Genomic DNA, 17,759 nt, shown 5'->3' with positions numbered 1-17,759 from the left:
CCTGGAAAACACAAATCTAAACATGATGAGAAAAGGTGACTAGGATCTGGCCAGCACCAGCATCCTGAAGCCAGTATAGTAGTTTTCACACCTGTAATTACTGACTGTTGGAAATGTAATTAAAGCCTTAACTTACAGTTCTTAACAATGAGAGGTGGAATATCAGAAATAAACCCGAGGAATGTGGCAGGGCTCTGAGGAAAACGACTGGAGGGCAGAGGAAGCCGTGAAGAGATGAAAGTGTAGCTCACGAGCTTGGATAGGATGGCTTAGTATCATTAAGACACCAAACTTCCCCGGCTGATCTTCAGGTTCATGATCTTAAGGCTCCAGCAAACCCATCAAAACGATTGTCCTTTGAAACCAGGTAGACTGATTTTAAGTTTTAAAAGGAAACATAAAAAGCAGAAATGACATGTGATCAAGGTTCCTAGATAATAAAGGTGTGGGATCAGATGCAGATGAACAGAGGGTCAGGAAATTGAACAGAGGGGTGTAGCAATGAGGGATGGAGAACTGGGGGTAGCAACCAGAAAGTCCCAGATGCCAGGAAAGCAAGAGCCTTCCAAGACCCCATGGGGATGACATTAGCTGAAATACCCTACAATGGGCAAGGAGAACCTGTTGAGACCATATCCAAAGGTTAGGAATGGTTGAGGGATGGGGCCACCCAACTATCTCCAAAATTTTAACCCAGAATTGCTCCTGTCTAAAGGAAATACAGGAACAAAGAGTGGAGCAGAGACTGAAGGAAAGGCCATCCAGAGTCTGCCCTACCTGGGATCCATCCCACATGCAGACACCAAACCCAGACACTTTTGTGGATGCCAAGAAGTGCTTGCTGACAGGAGTCTGATATAGCTGTCTCTTGAGAGGCTCTGCCAGATCCTGACCAATACAGATGTGGATGCTTGCAGCCAACCACCAGACTGAACACAGGAACCCCAATGGAGGAGGTAGGGGAATGACTGAAGGAGCTGAATGGGTCTTATCTGGCATCAATGGGAGGAGAGGCCCTTGGTCCTGTGAAAGCTTGATGCCCCAGTGTAGAGGAATGCTAGGGCAGTGAGGTGGGAGTGGGTGGGTGAGTGGGGGAGCACCCTCATAGAAGCAGAGTAAGGGGGATGGGATAAGGGGTTTGTAGAGGGGAAACTGGAAAAGGGGATAACATTTGAAATGTAAATAAATAAAATATCTGATTTAAAAATAAATACATAAATAAATAAAAACATGATGATCCTGATAACTTAGAAACGTCTGTATTAAATGTACTAAACATTGTCTTTGAATCAGTGAAGGAAGAAAAAATTCATTAGTAAGTGGTTTGGAGACATTAACTTGTCATGAAGTTAACTTCCTATTAGACCACATACAATCCAGATGGATCCAAACTGTAAGGGTAGGGGCTGGAGAGATGACTCTGTCACTTAGAGTACTCAGCTGCTCTTCTAGAGAACTCAGGTTCAACTCCCAACACTCAGGTGGTTTACAACTGGCTATAATTCTGGTTCCGGGGATTCTATGCCCTCTACTGGCCTCTGCAGGTACCAGGCACACATAGTATACACACACACACACACACACACACACACACACACACACACACACAGAGGCAAAATACCCATATACATAAAATAACAATTAAAAATTTATTCTTTTTAAATGACCATTTGTGTATGTATGTCTCTGTGCCTGTTTTCTTGAGTGTATACATGTATAAAACATGCATGCAAGAGCCTGAGATGGTCAGAAGAGGGCTTTGGATACCCCGGAATTGGTTATAAGTTATAAGCCACCATGTGGGTACTGGTAATTGAGCCTAGATCTTCTGTAAGAGCAATAAGTATACTTAATCTCTGAGCCATCTCTTTGGCCCAATTAGAGTTAATTCTTTTTTTATTTTAAAGATTATTTATTATTATACGTAAGTACACCACTGTAGCTGACTTCAGATGCACCAGAAGAGGGCGTCAGATCTCATTATAGGTGGTTGTGAGTCAGCATGTGGTTGCTGGGATTTGAACTCAGGACCTTCGGAAGGGCAGTCAGTGCTCCTACCCGCTGAGCCATCTCGCCAGCCTGAGTTAATTCTTTTGATTCAGCTGCTCTAACTAGGCAAAATGAAGTTTATACAAGTATACTCAATACATTGATACTTAAAACAGTAAACAATTGAATATAACCTAAACATCCACAAATAAGATATTTTCAGGTAAACAGCGGTGCGCGAATTTAGTAGAACAAAGGTAAACAGAAGGCAACCACTGTCTGTAAACAGATATAGAACATTTTTCAAGCAATATTATTAATTTTAAAAAGTGAGACATGGGACAATGAACAGTGTAAGCTGCTTCTGTATAAAGGATGGATATATATGGGGAGGATATGAGTATGTTCTGTATAAAGGGATATATGTGGGGAGGGTATGTGTGAGTTCTGTATAAGGGATATATGTGGGGAGGATATGTGTGAATTCTATATAAGGGATATATGTGGGGAGGATATGTGTGAATTCTGTATAAGGATATATGTGGGGAGGATATGTGTGAATTCTGTATAAGGATATATGTGGGGAGGATATGTGTGAGTTTGCTTGTATTTACCCAGAGCATTTCTGGAAAGTTCCTGCATTTGGACAAGGACATTCAGTGCCCAGCAGTAGGCTTTCTTCATCTGTACCCTTGTACCACGAGCATGAATTTATACATTAATTTTAAATTATCAAAACTTGCAAGGAAAAGAAAGGTCTTACTAGACAGCCACATTCCGAATAGAGACCTCCTACCTGAGCAGACAATGGGCAGAATTGTGGGCTTGCTCCATTTTGTGGGGTTTCTTTTATGTTTCAAACCATTTAGCAAAGACAATCTGCTGTAGTGGAATTCTAATGAGGCCTTCACAATATCTAGTTTCTGGAAGTTTCCACGGGGTGGGGCACTTTTAGAAGAGCCTGGAATAAGGCAGATGCCACTGTGGCTTGGTGTGGCCAGATATGGTGGAATATGTGAAGGGGAAGAAGGGGTGACCCCAAATGTCCATTCTGCTTCCTGTGACACCCACACCTTCCTACTCCCCGGTGCTCTGCAGGAAATCAGTCCCCCAGCTGGTGTGTCCCAAAAGATGGGTTTGTTTATTCAACCATGAGAGTGCAACATTTTGACCACTCTTATGCACCAGAAACTATATTAGATTCTCATAAATTAGATCCGTGTTTTTCTGCGCTTAGAAGCCTGTGTTCCAGCAGGGGGAGACAGACACTTCTAGGTGCCCGAAAGAGCTTGTCAGTCAGTCTGCCCTTGAGATAGGTGTGGAGTGGACGTTAGGATGGACTTCCTCATGAGTAGCGCTGAAGCTGAAGAGCTGGGAGGATAAATAGGTCCTGGCTAGCTGGGCGTGGTGGGAGGAGGTGGAATAGCTCATGCAGAGTTGCTAACGCAGAAAGCAGGTGGAAGTCCAGGATGCACGCGGGTTTGGTATTTATCCTCAGAGCAGTGGAAGACCATCAAACCACACTCAAAGCAAGCATCGTCAAGACATATTTGCATTTTAAAATGCCATACACTGGCTAAAATAAAGAAAATAGTCTAGAGGGCTGAGAGAAGGGAAGTTGACCAATAAGAGACATTTAGTAATGGTCCCGGTGAAAGATAGCAAGGACTTCCTTAGAGAGTGTTGAAAGGAGATGTGAACAGATGTGAAAAGAAAGGTAACTGGCAAGTTGTATTAACAGGAACAGAAAGGGCAAAGACTTCTTTCAGCATGACCCCCAGGCTCATGTAAGCTATGCCAGTACTTGCTTTACAAAGCACTTCGGTTTCATCATCTCCTATTTTCTCAACTTCAGTTTGTAAGCCAAATAAGGGACCAGTATTTCAATGTTGTCGGTATAGGGAATACACACCTATGAATGAATGAATTTACAAAGACATCAATTAATACACTACCTAGTTTCAGATTTTTTTTTTCCAGACAGGGTTTCTCTGTGTATCTCTGGCTGTCCTGGAACTCACTCTGTAGACCAGGCTGGCCTCGAACTCAGAAATCCGCCTGCCTCTGCCTTCCAAGTGCTGGGATTAAAGGTGTGAGATACTACTGCCCGGCCTAGTTTCAGAATTTAAGACAGCTAATAATAAATGACATGACATGACAGAAGAACATGCCAACAGTGAAGGAGTGGAAGCGCCCCAAGACAGAGGCATGGATGAGGTTAAGCGAGGTACAGCATAACCTGCTGTCCACACACTGTCCACATGTCTCTGCATGCCACCCACATGCCACCCACATGCTATCCATATGCTGTCCACATGCCACCCATATGCTGTCCACACGATGTCCTTGTGGTGTCCACGTGCCACCCACATGCTATCCTTATGCTGTCCATGTGCCACCCACATGCAGTCCTTATGGTGTCCATATGCTGCCCACATGACATCCACATGCTATCCACATGCCACCCACATGCTGTCTGCATGACATCCACATGCCACTCACATGCTGTCCATAGACTGGGTGTTGAGGCTTCCCCAGCATCTCAAAAACCTAGATTCAAACTGAGGTCAAATTCCTCTCATTGTGGAACACGTTCACTTGCATCCAGTCCACCATGGAAAAGGCTCTCTAGTCCATCTTTTTTGAAAATTTTCTTATAGATTTCTGCTTCTGGAATAAGCAGACTAGCTTGTTATAATCTGTTCTGTTGAGAACCAGCAAAGCTACATAAAAGGTTGAAGTCGTCATGGGAGCAAGGATTGGCTGGGTCAAGATCTTTGGAGGAGCATGCATAGAAATGATCTTGATCTGGGCTCCTGCCTTTCCATGGACATTTGCTGATTCATAGTTGACAGGTAAATGTGTGGGAATCTGAGATCATCTGGCAGCCTCACAAAAATGGAGTTCTAGGCTCTCCAAGGGTGAAGGGTCCCAGTAAATACTTCACGATTTTGACTGGGGCCAAAAAGGGACTCCAGGAGAAAACAGTAAATAGGAGACAGAAAGCAATTTTATTTTATAATTTAAAAGATTTAATTTTATTTTAATAAATTAATTTCACAATGCGTGTGCAGTGCCCATGGAGGTCAGAAGAGGGCATCAGATCTGGAGTTAGGTGTGAGCTGGTAGTTAGTTGTGAGCAGCCGTATGGGTGCTGGGAACTGAACCCAGGTCCTCTGCAAGAACAGCCAATGCTTTTAACCACTGAGGCATCTCAGGTCCAGAAACCAGTTTTAAATCAGCCCCAATTACAATGCTTTACCCCCATTCGAACTGGCAGAGAGAATATTCTTGAGTAAATTAGCATCATCCAGAGACTGAAGTTGAACACAGAACTCTCTCTCTCTCTCTCTCTCTCTCTCTCTCACACACACACACACACACACACACACATGCCCACAGATTCACTCATGTTCTCAGACTTAACAGTCCCTAGACACCTTGGCTAGTCCAGGCTCCTTCGGGAAGCTCCTTGCTCTCATATGGTTAAAGCCAAGCCTCATCCTAGAGGAAGCAGGGGAACTCTGGGTCTCTGATAATAACAGTTTGAAATCAAGTTATTCTTGTCTATGCTTAGGGAAAAGCAGCCAGTCCCAAGCTGGATACTAGAACGTGAAGCCTCAGAGGTAGGTGCAGAGGTGTTACATATTGCATGTGAGTGCTCGCCTGATGAAGAAAGGCTGGGAAATGGTTTAATTAAGCCAAAGATCAGAGAGCAGCAGAGCCTAGGCAACAAGGTTTAGCTGTTGCCACTGCCTGCCCTTCCCACACAGCCAGTCTCAGACTCTCTTGCTATAAATATGGTGAGAAAAAACAAAGGCTTCTACTACTTCCTTGGATTCTGTTAAAAATCTCCTTAGTAGGTGTACTGGCTAGTTTTGTGTCAACTTGACACAAGCTGGAGTTATCACAGAGAAAGGAGCTTCAGGTGAGGAAATGCCTCCATGAGATCCAGCTGTAAGGCATTTTCTCAATTAGTGATTAAGAGGGGAGGGCCCAATGTGGGTGGTGCTATACCTGGGCTGGTAGTCTTGGATTCTATAAGAAAGCAAACTGAGCAAGCCAGTAAGCAGCACTCTTCCATGACCTCTGCATCAGCTCCTGCTTTCTGCCCTGTGTATGTTCCAGGCCTGACTTCCTTTGGTGATGAACAGCAATGTGAATGTGTAAGCTGAATAAACCCTTTCCTCCCCAACTTGCTCCTTGGTCATGATGTTTGTGCAGGAATAGAAACCCTGACTCAGACAGTAGGTGAGAGGGCTTAGTGGGTAAAGGCACTTGCTGCCAAGCCTGATGACCTGAGTCATGTGGTAGAAGTTGTCAAGTTGTTCTCTGACTGCATGCTATGACATTCATGTGACCATACATGCATGTTCACACACATGCACGTGTGCACACGAACACTCACTAAAAATAAATGTAAAAATGTTAAAATAAAAAAAATTAAAAGTCTTTAAAAATCTCCCACATATTCCACATTCTTCAAATGCCTGTGCTTGGGCCCCTTGTGTGCCCGCTCTGGTCCTTCGTGTTTATACTCGGTGCCCGCTGCCTCAGGATATACTCGGTGCCCGCTGCCTCAGGGCCCTGTGCCTGGAAGAAGAAACTCAGCCACTATTTGTTGAGGGAGCTGATGAATGTGGAGTTGACGACAGGACTCATGGACAAGTTTGAGAATGTGGCAGCTGAAGACTCCCAAGTACTTCAGAGTTCACCGACTCTCAGGTGTGCCACTCCACGGTGTTTTCCTTAAATGCTTTCTTATTCTTGTCATGTGGTAATTATAGGGTAAAGTAATTGTAGGTTGCTTCCAGCTGTGCTGCCAGCTCCCGGTTCTCAGATACAGGACAATCGGCTTACGAGGTAATTCCCACCACACCCCTTCTCTGCTTGTGATTAACGACATTGACCCTTTTGTTTATGTGTAATGGAAGTCGTTAACTTCTACTTAATGACTGAACACTTACTAGGACCTCTGTCTCAGTCACAGTAGCCAGTGCCTGGAGGGCAGCATCCATCATGCCTTTCATTGGCAGTGGCCTGGGCAAGCAGGTGCAAAGTTGCTGTGTGTGTAGCACCCTGAGAGGGCAGGGTTTGAGCGGCCTTCAGTGTCCGCTGAGACCAGAGGCTAGTTCATTCCCACCAAATATCTACCTCATTACATCATTCAGTTGGCTTTTACCAGCCAATGGCAGACCTGTAAGGACCCAGTGAACTGGATGGAGACCTGGGACTGAGAGGACTGAGGAATGATGTCAATGCTATACGGGAAGTATAGTTAAGGGAAGGCCTGAGGGAGAGATCTGCCGGGATTTTATTTTACTCTCTTTTTGCCAAGAAACTGAGGCAGGACATGGGTATAAGAAACCTTGGGGGTCTTTGCCCTTTGCCTACGTTGTGATGGGCACCTGCCAGGATGTCTATTTTCCCTGTTCCCTCTAGAATGTGGGCTCAGCATGCCAGGGCTTTTGCTTGTCTCTTATACTCAGAGTGGTATGGCTGTACTCTGGACACTCAGTGAATACTTCTTGAATGAGTGGATGGGCTCAGACCTTGAAACAACAGGGAGCTCATTAGCAACTGAAGGGCCATTGGGAGCTCTGAAGGGAAAGTGAAGGATGAGGGCAAGGAAGGGAATGGGGTTTGCCCATGCTGTGACGTCAGAGCAGATACAAAGAGATAGAGAGCTGCTAAGCCTGTTTTCCCTTGACCTCTGTGCCAAATCACACTCCTGTAAGGTAGAATCCCTGGGTAGAGTCCTGACAAGTTGTGTAAACTAGCTATCTCTGGCATCTCCCTTGATGTTGATGACAGAGTCTGGTTAGGCCTTCATTTTAAAATCCATACTGCTGCCATATCTCAGAGTTTATTTTAAATGAATTAAAAAATTTTTAGATTTATTTATTTTAACTTTATGTGTATGACAGTCGGGTTGGTTTTTTGTTTTTTTTTTTTTTTTTTTTTTTTTCTGCATGCATGTATGTGTACCATGTATGGTGGTTGGATTCCCCTGAAACTGGGGTTGCAGAGGATTGTGAGCCACCTTGTGGGTTCTGGGAAATTGAACCCAAGTCCTTTGCAAAGGCAGCACATCCTGTCAACCGCTGAGCCAACTCTCCAGCCTCTGTCTCAGAGTTTATAAGCCAATGTCTACGTACACGTTCTTGTAGCCCTTGATGTCTTTAAACCTATTGCTCCTCAGATTAGCTTGGATCTGCCTTTGGCCACTCTTGAAGGGGACGGTCTTCAGAGTGATGCTGGCTTTGTGATGGGGTTTGAGGACGCCGATGCTGCAAAGAGAGAGGAGAATGTCAGAGAACCCCTCTCCTTGTCAGTTCCTGGACTCTGTTTTCCAGCGTCCTGTGTCTGGCCTAGGGGCCTGATAATACAAAAGGGAGGAAACATTGAGAGGGAAGGCAGAGTGCTCCCAGCACTTACAGAACTCTCTGCTGCTTTCTAAAGAGACCACTTCCTTCCAAGGTCAGCACACAGTCCTCAACCGGCTCTGAGAGCGGGTTTGAGAAGACCACCTGGACTGTGAGCGGCTGATTCACAAAGGCGGCTCCTAGAACCTAAGCAGAGACCCAGAGATTAGTCGTCATCTCGAGTTCACTGAATGCTAATGCACATCGCTGGTTTGTAATGTCAGGATAAACCATCCCAAATATGCCACTTTGACCTAAGGATTGTTTTGAGTTGAAGCAGTAAGAAGAAATAGACACAAGAAATGTTCTCAGGCTCCCATACCTAATGGCATACATTGATAAAGGTGCCTCCCTATCCCTCCCTTCTACCAAGAAGGTCAAAGTTCATCACTGAGACATTGGTCCCTGGACTGGTTAGTGTTTATCAACTGGATAAAAGTTAGCATTGTCTAGGAAGAGGGGGAACATCAATTGAGGAGTTGCCTTCGTCATATTGGCCTGTGGGCACGTCTGTGGTGATGTTTTCTTGGTTGATGTGGGAGGGCTTAGTTCACTGTGAGAGGTACCACCCCTAGGCAGGCATTCCTGATTGTAGAAGAAAGGAAGATGAGCAAGCCATGGGGAGCAAACCAGTAAGCAGTGTTCCTTCTGGTTCTGATTCTATGTGAGTCTCTTGCCTGAATTCCCTCAATGATCAGTATACCTTTCTCCCCAGGCTGGCCTTGGTCAGTGTTTTGTTACAGCATCAGAGAAGCACCCTAGAAGAGTCGCTTATCAGTCTGGAGAGGGCACTGGGGAGTCTACATGACATTTTTCACTTAGCCCTTACTGACCGTGGGTTTCTCGAATATTTGCCTTCTCACACTTTGCTGTCCCTAGAAACACAAGGCTTTTCCCACCTCTTCTCACTTCTCTCAATGTGTATTTGCCCCTTTGCTAAGATACTGTTCAAGCCTGCTCAAGACTGTGAGGTGCTTGCCATTGGGGGTTGGGGGTTGGGGGTGGGGGTGGGGGTCATGGCCTCACTTGGTGGGAATCCAGGAGATGGGCTAGACCCTGGACGCAGCACTGCAGAGAAAGAACCCAAAGCCTCCTGGATGCAGTACTGCAGAGAAAGAGCCCAAAGCCTTCCCACTCAGGTCACAGAGGCCCTGCCATCTATCCTCCTTGACACAACAAGAGACTCAGGGGGTTGCCCAACTACACATGATTGGAAAATGGCAAATCAAATCTGACCTGACTTGGAGGTGGATTCTTCCCTCCAGAGAGCTACCACCCTCTGAACTCTTTCTGTGTTTGCCCCTGGAAGGTCAACTCAGGAAGATAGCCATGGCTTGAGCTCACAGACCCACACCAAAGGCCTCTAATAGTACGAGGAGATGAAGACCCCTCAATAGGCTGTCCCCTTCCTGGGGGAACCAGAAGAAGTGAAGAAGGGATGCCCTCTTGAGCAGGCCCAGCTGCCTCCCATCCAGAGCTCAGGGCCCCAGGACCACTTTTGTAAGAGACCACCCTTTGCCTACATTAATCATGATGCCGGGGAAAGTCAAGGTGATGATCTTGTTCACCAGGATTTTCTCAGGACTGTTCTTCTCTTCACCCAGGGCACTGATGCGGATTAGCTTGTCCGTCGACAGATACTGGCTGTACTGTGAGTAGAGGATTTTGCAAGGGTAGCTCTTTTCTAGGGAGTGAAGACAAGGAGGGAGAAGTGAGAATGACTGAGAGAGAGTTGGTTCCAATGGTTGTTCTATGGAGAACAGGGAGCCTACAGACACCAAGCTTTGCTGAAGCAGAAACTAACCTTTTAAAGAGGAAAATGGCAGTTAATAAAGGCAATATAGATTACCCAGTCATTCTGAGGTCCCAGACAAACTCCAAAGCACCAGTAAGGGCTACTTTCCTTAGGCATAGAAAAGCAGGTCAGCAGGAGGAAGGAAGGAGGGAGAAAGAAGTAGGAAAGGAAGAGGGAGGGGCTACAGGAGAATTATGCATGTACCTTCTTTAGGGAACAGTGTGATGAATGCTGTGTCCTGCCAGAATGGAACCAGGGGGCTGCCGTCGTGCAACAGAGACTGGGCACTCAAGTTGAGTTTGAGATCCTTGAACTGAGGTGACATATTGACAGCCAACAGGACAAAGTTTATGTCTTGGCCCATTTTGGGTGAGTCGAGCAGCTCAAACTTCAGAGAGACCTGGAGGACATCACTGGGTTGAAGGGAAGGTGAATCAGGACTCCTGGCGCTGTTGTGCCTTGGTGGCACAGAGCTGAAGGGATTGGAGTTTGCTTGGTGAGGCCCTTGAGACCTTGTAGCCTGTAGCTTCTCCAGAGCCTTTAGGAACACCTCTCTCTCTTGAAGGGAACCTAGAAGGATAGGATAAAGTGTTAGTATGGGCCAGGCTGACCCAGGAGGTAAGCCTTGCCTGAACACACTATCCTCGGCACCTCCATCAACAACATTACATGATGCAAAGTCAACTTGCAAAAACCATTTTCGGGGGGTGGGGTGGAAAGATGGCTTAGGATTTAAGGACACTTGCTGCTCTAAGCAGAGGACCGGAGTTCAGTTCTCAGTACCACATCAGGGTGATCACAACCACCTGTAACCCTAGCTCTAAGGGGTTGGACACTTTCTTTTTGCCTCTAAGGAAACCCCCACATATACGTGCATACACATATGTACATACATACACATAAATAAAAATAAAATAATCTTTTAAAAGTCACTTGTATTGCTATGTGCTAATAGTGAATTATCAGAATAGAAATTAAGAAAGCACTCTAATTTTTATTAAGAAAAAAACCAATACTTAAGGATGAATTTAATCAAAGAAGTAAAAGACCTCTATGAATGAAAATCATAAAATACTGATGAAAGAAACTGAAGAGAACACAAAAGGTATTGCATGTACATGGGCTAGAAGAATCAGTATTGCTAATACCCACACTAAGACCCCAGTCAGAGACAATGGTTTTCAACAAGAATCACTCAGAGGCTGTGGGAGTGACCCTAAGCAGCACTAAGAGAACCCTAATGTCCTATGCTCATGTGGCTTTTACACTTAATGACATGAAGAATGTGTGAACATCCTTCAAAGGGACCAAGAGAGGCACCATCTACCTTATATCTATCTTATCCCTTAATGGGCTGTCTTTCTGTCTGATGGGAAGAATGAAATCCTTCATGATGTCGCTTTATCTGATGAAGGACCATGAGATCAGGCAGCCAGTGTTCCATGGGAACTTCATTAAGAGAATAGCGATGACCCAGGGTAGGGTCAGGGAAGGCTCCCCTACTTGTAAGTTGACCTCCACAGCGTGGGGTGCTATTGAGTTTGGAAGGCAGATGCCCCAGGTGGCATCTCAAGCCTCCAGCGGTGAAGACCCTAAACGTAGCCTATGGGTACTCTAACATGCCCAGCAGAGCCTATGCCTTTCCCCCACCAGTCGTCAATGGATGTGCCCTTGAATACTCACAGCTTCCTTCAACCTGAGTTATATCTAGCCCATTCCCCCATGACAAATTGGGTCATAGGATTTGTAAAAACCCTGCCTATCTAGAGCCAGTGGAACCTCTGTATCAGAGACCCCAACATCCTCTCCACTCTTGAAGCTGGAGCCAAGGCCACAAAAATAGCTTCTAGTATCTTTAACAACCCAGGCAAACAACATAATGTCTCCATGTGCATGAGCAGCCTCCACCAGCACCCACAGAAGACGAGAAGACCCAGTAGACCTTGCCCACTTCCTGGCCTCTTACTCCCATTATCCTTTTGTGGGCCTCCTGTGGGACAGTACCTAGAACCCAAAGAGGCCATGGAGGGCCCTTAAGGGCTATCTCTGGGCTCTTGGACTCTGAGAGACACTTCCCACTTCCCAGGCTAGCTCAGCCCATGGTGCTGAGTCCTTCCCACAGAGGCCACTCCTCCCAGATCCCAGTCTCTCAGTCTGGTGGATTTGTTCTCCACCTCATAGACTAATCGAACCAGTCATGTGTTTCTCCCAGGGGCCCTGCCAGACCATACCCTCTTCATACCCCTGCTATGTGGCCCTGGAAGGCCACTATCTCAGTCAGGTTCTGGCTACCCTTGTCCTTTCTTGTTCCTTCCTGGGCCTCCAGCTTTGGGAATTGTACCCTGAGACTCCAGGGGTTGGTGGTGTCAGAAGCAGAGCCACTGTGGCAGGGAGTGCTGCTAATTTCTGGAAATTAGTTCCCCCTTTCCTCTCCTCTACCATTTACAAAGAGCTTCTCCTGGGGAAGCCCTATGGTCTGAGCATGAGGGCCCCAATGGTATGTGTGTGATCTGTAACCTGCCACCTGGCCCACCTCTTATGCTTCAGAGCCCCTAGATGATGCATCAAGATTCACTGTGGGGCTGGAGATGGCTCAGTGGTTAGGAGCACTGACTGCTCTTCCAGAGGTCCTGAGTTTGATCCCCAACCATCCATAATGGAATCTGATGCCCTCTTCTGGTGTGTCTGAAGACAGCTACAGTGTACTCATATAAAACAAATAAATAAATCATTTTTTAAAAAAAAAAAGATTCACTGTGGTTTGTTCCTGTACTAAGTTGAAAAAGAGAAGATAGTTATTTAAATAGAATTCCCTATTCATTTGATAAAAATCCAGTTAATATATTCATGTAAAATGAGCCTGTCTATACTTTGTTTGCAACTGTGAAATGGTAAAAATGAAGTGGCCAAAGATGCCCACGTAACCCAAAGTGATCTATATAGTCAATATATTACCTATCAAAATAAAATGGAATTTTTCACCAAATTACAGGAAAAAAAAATTGGCATGAACCATAAGGTAAAGCTATCTTGAATAAACATACAAAGTAGTAGGTATTACACTACCTGGTTTCAAAATACATACAGGGGCTGTAACAATGGCTCAGCAGTTAAGACCCTGATTCTGATCTCCATGGCTGGATATCTTTGCTTGACTTCCTAGATGTTAGTCTAGCAGGTAGCTGTCCCAGGAGTACATTTACACCTGACTAACATGGTCTCTTCTTTGGCCTTGTTGGCTTGTATAAGAACCCCTGACAGGATTGTCACCTCAGCATCACCCACTGGCCCTGTGGCCCCACGAGTGGGAACACTGATTGACCCTACGTAAGTGTGAGTGCTGGCTGGTGATCTGGCCTGTCTTCTGAGCACTCAAGCAAATAAAATGAATTAGATGATAGGTTAAATAACAGAAATCAACCAATAGAAGGAAGTTTACTAAGTTGACTGCCATCTTCAGTTGGAGGCTGAATTTTGAGGGAAGCTGAGAAAACACATGTTTGCTCTGTTGGCAGGATGCCTCTCCAGTAAGCATGAACACACTGGAGGGAGGTCACTGGCCTGTAGGACATGAGGTAACAATGGTGGACTGGAGAAGTGAGATCATGGACCTGGGTCTTTCCCTGTCCATGCCCTCTGACTCCCCAGACAATGGTGGGGATGATGCCCTAGAACTTGTGCTCTCAGGAAGGCTGCTTGGCTGTACCTTCTTCATACTTGTAGCTCTCAGTGATGTCATCACGCTCGTCACTCTGGATGCTCTTGGTGCTGATAAAATTCCCAACAGTAGCTGTGTCCTGGTGAAGTTTCTGCTCCTTCCCTCCATAGACAAGCCAGGACATGCAGTCAGCATTCACCATAGAAAATGCAAAGCGTGTGTCATAGTTTAGATCAATTTCTCCCTCTTTGATGGCTTTGACAGAAGCAGGGCCACAGCAGTAGAGACCTGAAGGAGAACAGGGAGGAAAGCTTTGGTGGGTAGTATGTGGTGTGCCACGCAGAGGCTGGGGCAGGTCTGTGGGAGCCTCACCATTGCTGGTTTCCTGAGGTGTAGCATCGAGCACCTGCCAGCCTCCATATCCAGGAGGGAGGTCCTTGCGTGCCATCCAACACTCATTCCACACATGGAAATTCCTAGGAAGAAGCCAGGGGAGTCGGTGTTAACACAGAGAAGCCACAGGCTACCCTGCTTGTTTCCTTTCTAGACCAAGGATAAGCAAGCAAACTGACCACAGAAAGACAGACTCACATTGCTAAAGCATCTATTGGGAGCAGTGACAGACCTTACTCCTGTGAGCCTCTAGATGTCTGCAGAAAAGAGCATTTCTCCTGACTGTGTGAACTAAGTAAAGCCTTCCAGTTAACTAAAAACTCCTTTAGGCTCTCTCAAAGGAGGCTTCATGGCCCCTTTCCTCACTCTCTGTCTCACTGTCTCTCTGTCTCTATATGTATATGCCTGAGAGCATGTGTGTGTGTGTGTGTGTGTGTGTCTGTCTGTCTGTCTGTCTGTCTGTGTGTCCCATAGAGGTAGTCCTAGTCTTTGCCATGTCTACAAGTGAGACATCAGGCCTCTGTAGTCAGGCTATCAGAAGAAGGAGGTGATAAAGAGAGACCTCAACCTCAGTCCAACAGCTTTGATGATGTGAGGATTCTAAAACCATATCTGTTTTCTGTTTTGTTCTCAGCCCAGGATAAGAAGCAAGAGAATGGGGAGAGGGGAATAGGCTATGAGCACAGTCCTGTCCTACTTCCTGCTTGTGGTGGTTTGGGCTCAGATCTGTGGTCCAATAAATAGACAGAAAGGTTGGCTCTCACCAGACAGTGTCCTTCTTCATATTCTCCAGAATCCTGCCTGTGTTGTCGTAATACTCATCAATGATCAGATTCCCATCGGTGTCATGGCCAGAGTCAAAGTTGGTGATCACGCGGGTGGGGATCCCCAGGCACCTCATCACTGCGGAAAGACAGAGAGACCATTGTTGTGGGTTGCCGTGGTGCAGTTTGTATGCTAATGTTAATTCTGCTTCCTTAAGAGGGGCTTCCCTGACAAGGAGAGGATCATGTATTCAAGTGATTTCACGTGAACCCCTCCAGCCCCACCTTTCCCTTCCACCACCCAATCACAAGCTCTAAGGGAAGGTAGGGGATGATGGAGGAAAAAGGATGGAGAAAGAGGAGGTGTAAGAAAGATGGAACAGAGCCACATGGCCTGGAGAAGCTGCAAGTAGCAAGGGTCTCATAGCTGGGGAATAGATTAGTGTAGTGGTAGATCTGCACAATCTAGGCATATAGCTTGTAAATATAATAATTGGGTTGTGTGTGTGTGGTTTTTTTTTCCCATGGGCTTATTGATGTTGGAGAATTACTGCAACAGATCACCAGTGTTCTGTCAATTCTAAAAAGATACAGTGGGCTTCCTGCATCTAGTGAAAGCATCCTTTTGGTATCTGCAGGACCATACAGGAAGTGTTTGGGCTGATGGCAATTCCATATCTCTTCCTATTTCCTGAGCTCAAGGGATAACTATGGTAAAGGTTAGATTACTGGCTGATCTGACAAGCTCTACGGGAGCCAAGAGAAGTCTCTGGCAAGTTGTCATATCTGCTTTTTATGCCAGCAGGGTGGGGCAGGCACATCTCTCTGTTGGCAAGACTCAGAGACCTGACTTAGCCTCACTTCTGTCCTGTCCTCAAGTCTCCGATTTTCAAACAAACAGCTGGGATTCTGCTTCTTCTTGTCATTAGAATTATTGCTGAGACCAAAGGATTGTCAGGCCAGGGTTCCCGTGGAGTTCCCTTCTATTCTTGGCAGTATTATGTCAGAAACCTCTCCAGAAAAGCATCTCAGATCAAGCAGGATAAAAAGGATGTCTGTGATACAGGATTAGAAAAGTGAGTGTACCTGGTACAAAACATTCCTGGAAAGAGGTAGACTGTTGTCCTTATTCCCGAGAGGTGCCTGTTTCCTCCACTAGCTAACTTCTTTCACTGCTTTCTGCTGCAACTCCATTCTGTGCTTCTTCAATGAGCCCTTGTCCCTGCTCAGCACTAATTACTCTAAGGATGTCTGTCCCCTGATGCCCGGCAGTGTTGACCTGCCCAGCTCAGGACTAACAATACTTGCTTGTATCCAGCAATGAGGCTACATGCTGCCTGGTTCACCTTCACTATCTTCTAGAGAACTCTGAGTAGTATCTGCTATAATTATTTCCATCCTGGTGACAGAGGCTAAGAACCATGAGCTACCTTGAGCTGAGTCACACACTAGCAAGACACAGGGCTTTTATTTAAGATGTGGTTTCATCTCTAAGCCCACCCATCAGCAGCATACTCATGGTTCAAGCAATCAAGGGTCCTGCACATCCCACACATAAAAGGTTATTTTACATTTGCTGTATTCCTATATTATGTTTTTACTGCAGTTTATTGTTTGAAACTTAGTGGGCTTCCAGTATTTTTTCTATGGTAAGTAAAGGTGATGGATATCTTTGCATATCAATTCATTCTTATTGCTTGAGACAGATTCCAAGAGGCAAAATGACTAAGTAAAAAACAGGTATTTGTAAAGTGTGGATATTTCGGTTTTAGCTTTAGTTTTAGTTTTAGTTTTAGTTTTAGGTTTTTTTTTGTTGTTTTTGTTTTTTGTTTTTTTCGAGATTTCGGTTTTTAATAGATTTTAGTTTAGGCCTTTTTTTCCTTTTAGAAAGTGTCTTATTACATACCTAGGCTGGCCTTGAGTTTACAGCTAGCTATATTCCACTAAGCCCAACACAACCTTCCTCATTATTATTTTGTATGTGTGTGTGTGTGTGTGTGTGTGTGTGTGTGTGTGTGTGTGTGTGGTGCTGGCAACCAAACTCCAGGTCTTGCATATGGTAGGCAACTACTTTACCCCTGAGTTCAGGCTGCTTCTTCTGTTCTCAATCCTGAGACAGCGTCGTGTTAAGTTACTCAAGCTGACCTCAAACTCACTCTGTAGCCCTGGCAATTCTTGAATCTGTGGCCATCCTGCTTCAGCCTCTGAAGTAGCTGAGATGACAGATCTGAGCCAGCAATCTTGGCTAGACTCCTTGTTAGTAGTAATATAGGTCTCTCTAGGTTAGGAAAGAAGGTCACACCTGGATGTGACTTGGTTTGGGGAGGAGAGAAACCCAAAAGGAAATATTGAATTCTCCCTTGAGTGGCATATCTGAACATAGCCAAAAAATAAAATAAAAATAAAACAAACAAACAAACAAACAAACTAGGACAAACAGTGGGCAGTCCTGATAGGTGGGTAGAAGGTTAGGGTTACACAGGACACCCTCAGAAAAAAAGGTGGTGGAAGAATTGATACCAATGAAGAAACTTGAGATTGAAGTGTGACAAGACTAGAGCACTGTGTGGGCACATATATGCTAAAAGTGTGGTCAAGAAGGCAGATGCCATTCAAGGCAGCAAGAGAGCACGCCAAGGCTGGGCAGAGAACAGAAAGCAGCCTCCTCCCTTTTCTGTTCTGACTGATAAATCGAGCCATGGCTACTCAAAGTGTCAGTGCTGACATCAACTCTT

The 17,759-nt window shown here is 45.5% G+C and overlaps 1 protein-coding gene across 4 annotated transcripts in view; it reads right to left on the bottom strand.

Annotated features, from left to right (window-relative positions):
- Nucleotides 1–8,125: 8,125 nt before the first annotated feature.
- The window catches only part of Tgm5 (transglutaminase 5), a 38,856-nt gene continuing 29,222 nt past the window's right edge, over nucleotides 8,126–17,759 (bottom strand). For all 4 annotated transcript variants that reach the window (XM_021156274.2, XM_021156275.1, XM_021156276.1 and 1 more), the window contains 7 exons: nucleotides 15,025–15,163; nucleotides 14,240–14,343; nucleotides 13,916–14,155; nucleotides 10,414–10,779; nucleotides 9,938–10,098; nucleotides 8,428–8,561; nucleotides 8,126–8,279 (listed from right to left, as the gene is read on the bottom strand). In XM_021156274.2, coding sequence (XP_021011933.1) covers nucleotides 8,126–8,279; nucleotides 8,428–8,561; nucleotides 9,938–10,098; nucleotides 10,414–10,779; nucleotides 13,916–14,155; nucleotides 14,240–14,343; nucleotides 15,025–15,163 — 1,298 coding nt within the window. The remainder of the gene's footprint in view (nucleotides 8,280–8,427; nucleotides 8,562–9,937; nucleotides 10,099–10,413; nucleotides 10,780–13,915; nucleotides 14,156–14,239; nucleotides 14,344–15,024; nucleotides 15,164–17,759) is intronic.

Source organism: Mus caroli, unplaced genomic scaffold, assembly GCF_978045245.1.
Source record: "Mus caroli unplaced genomic scaffold, Mus_caroli_1 scaffold_2, whole genome shotgun sequence".
In the NCBI taxonomy this organism is placed as follows: Eukaryota; Metazoa; Chordata; class Mammalia; order Rodentia; family Muridae; genus Mus; species Mus caroli.
The sequence above is the reverse complement of the archived record's forward strand: the minus strand, read 5'-3'. Positions and strand labels throughout refer to the sequence as shown.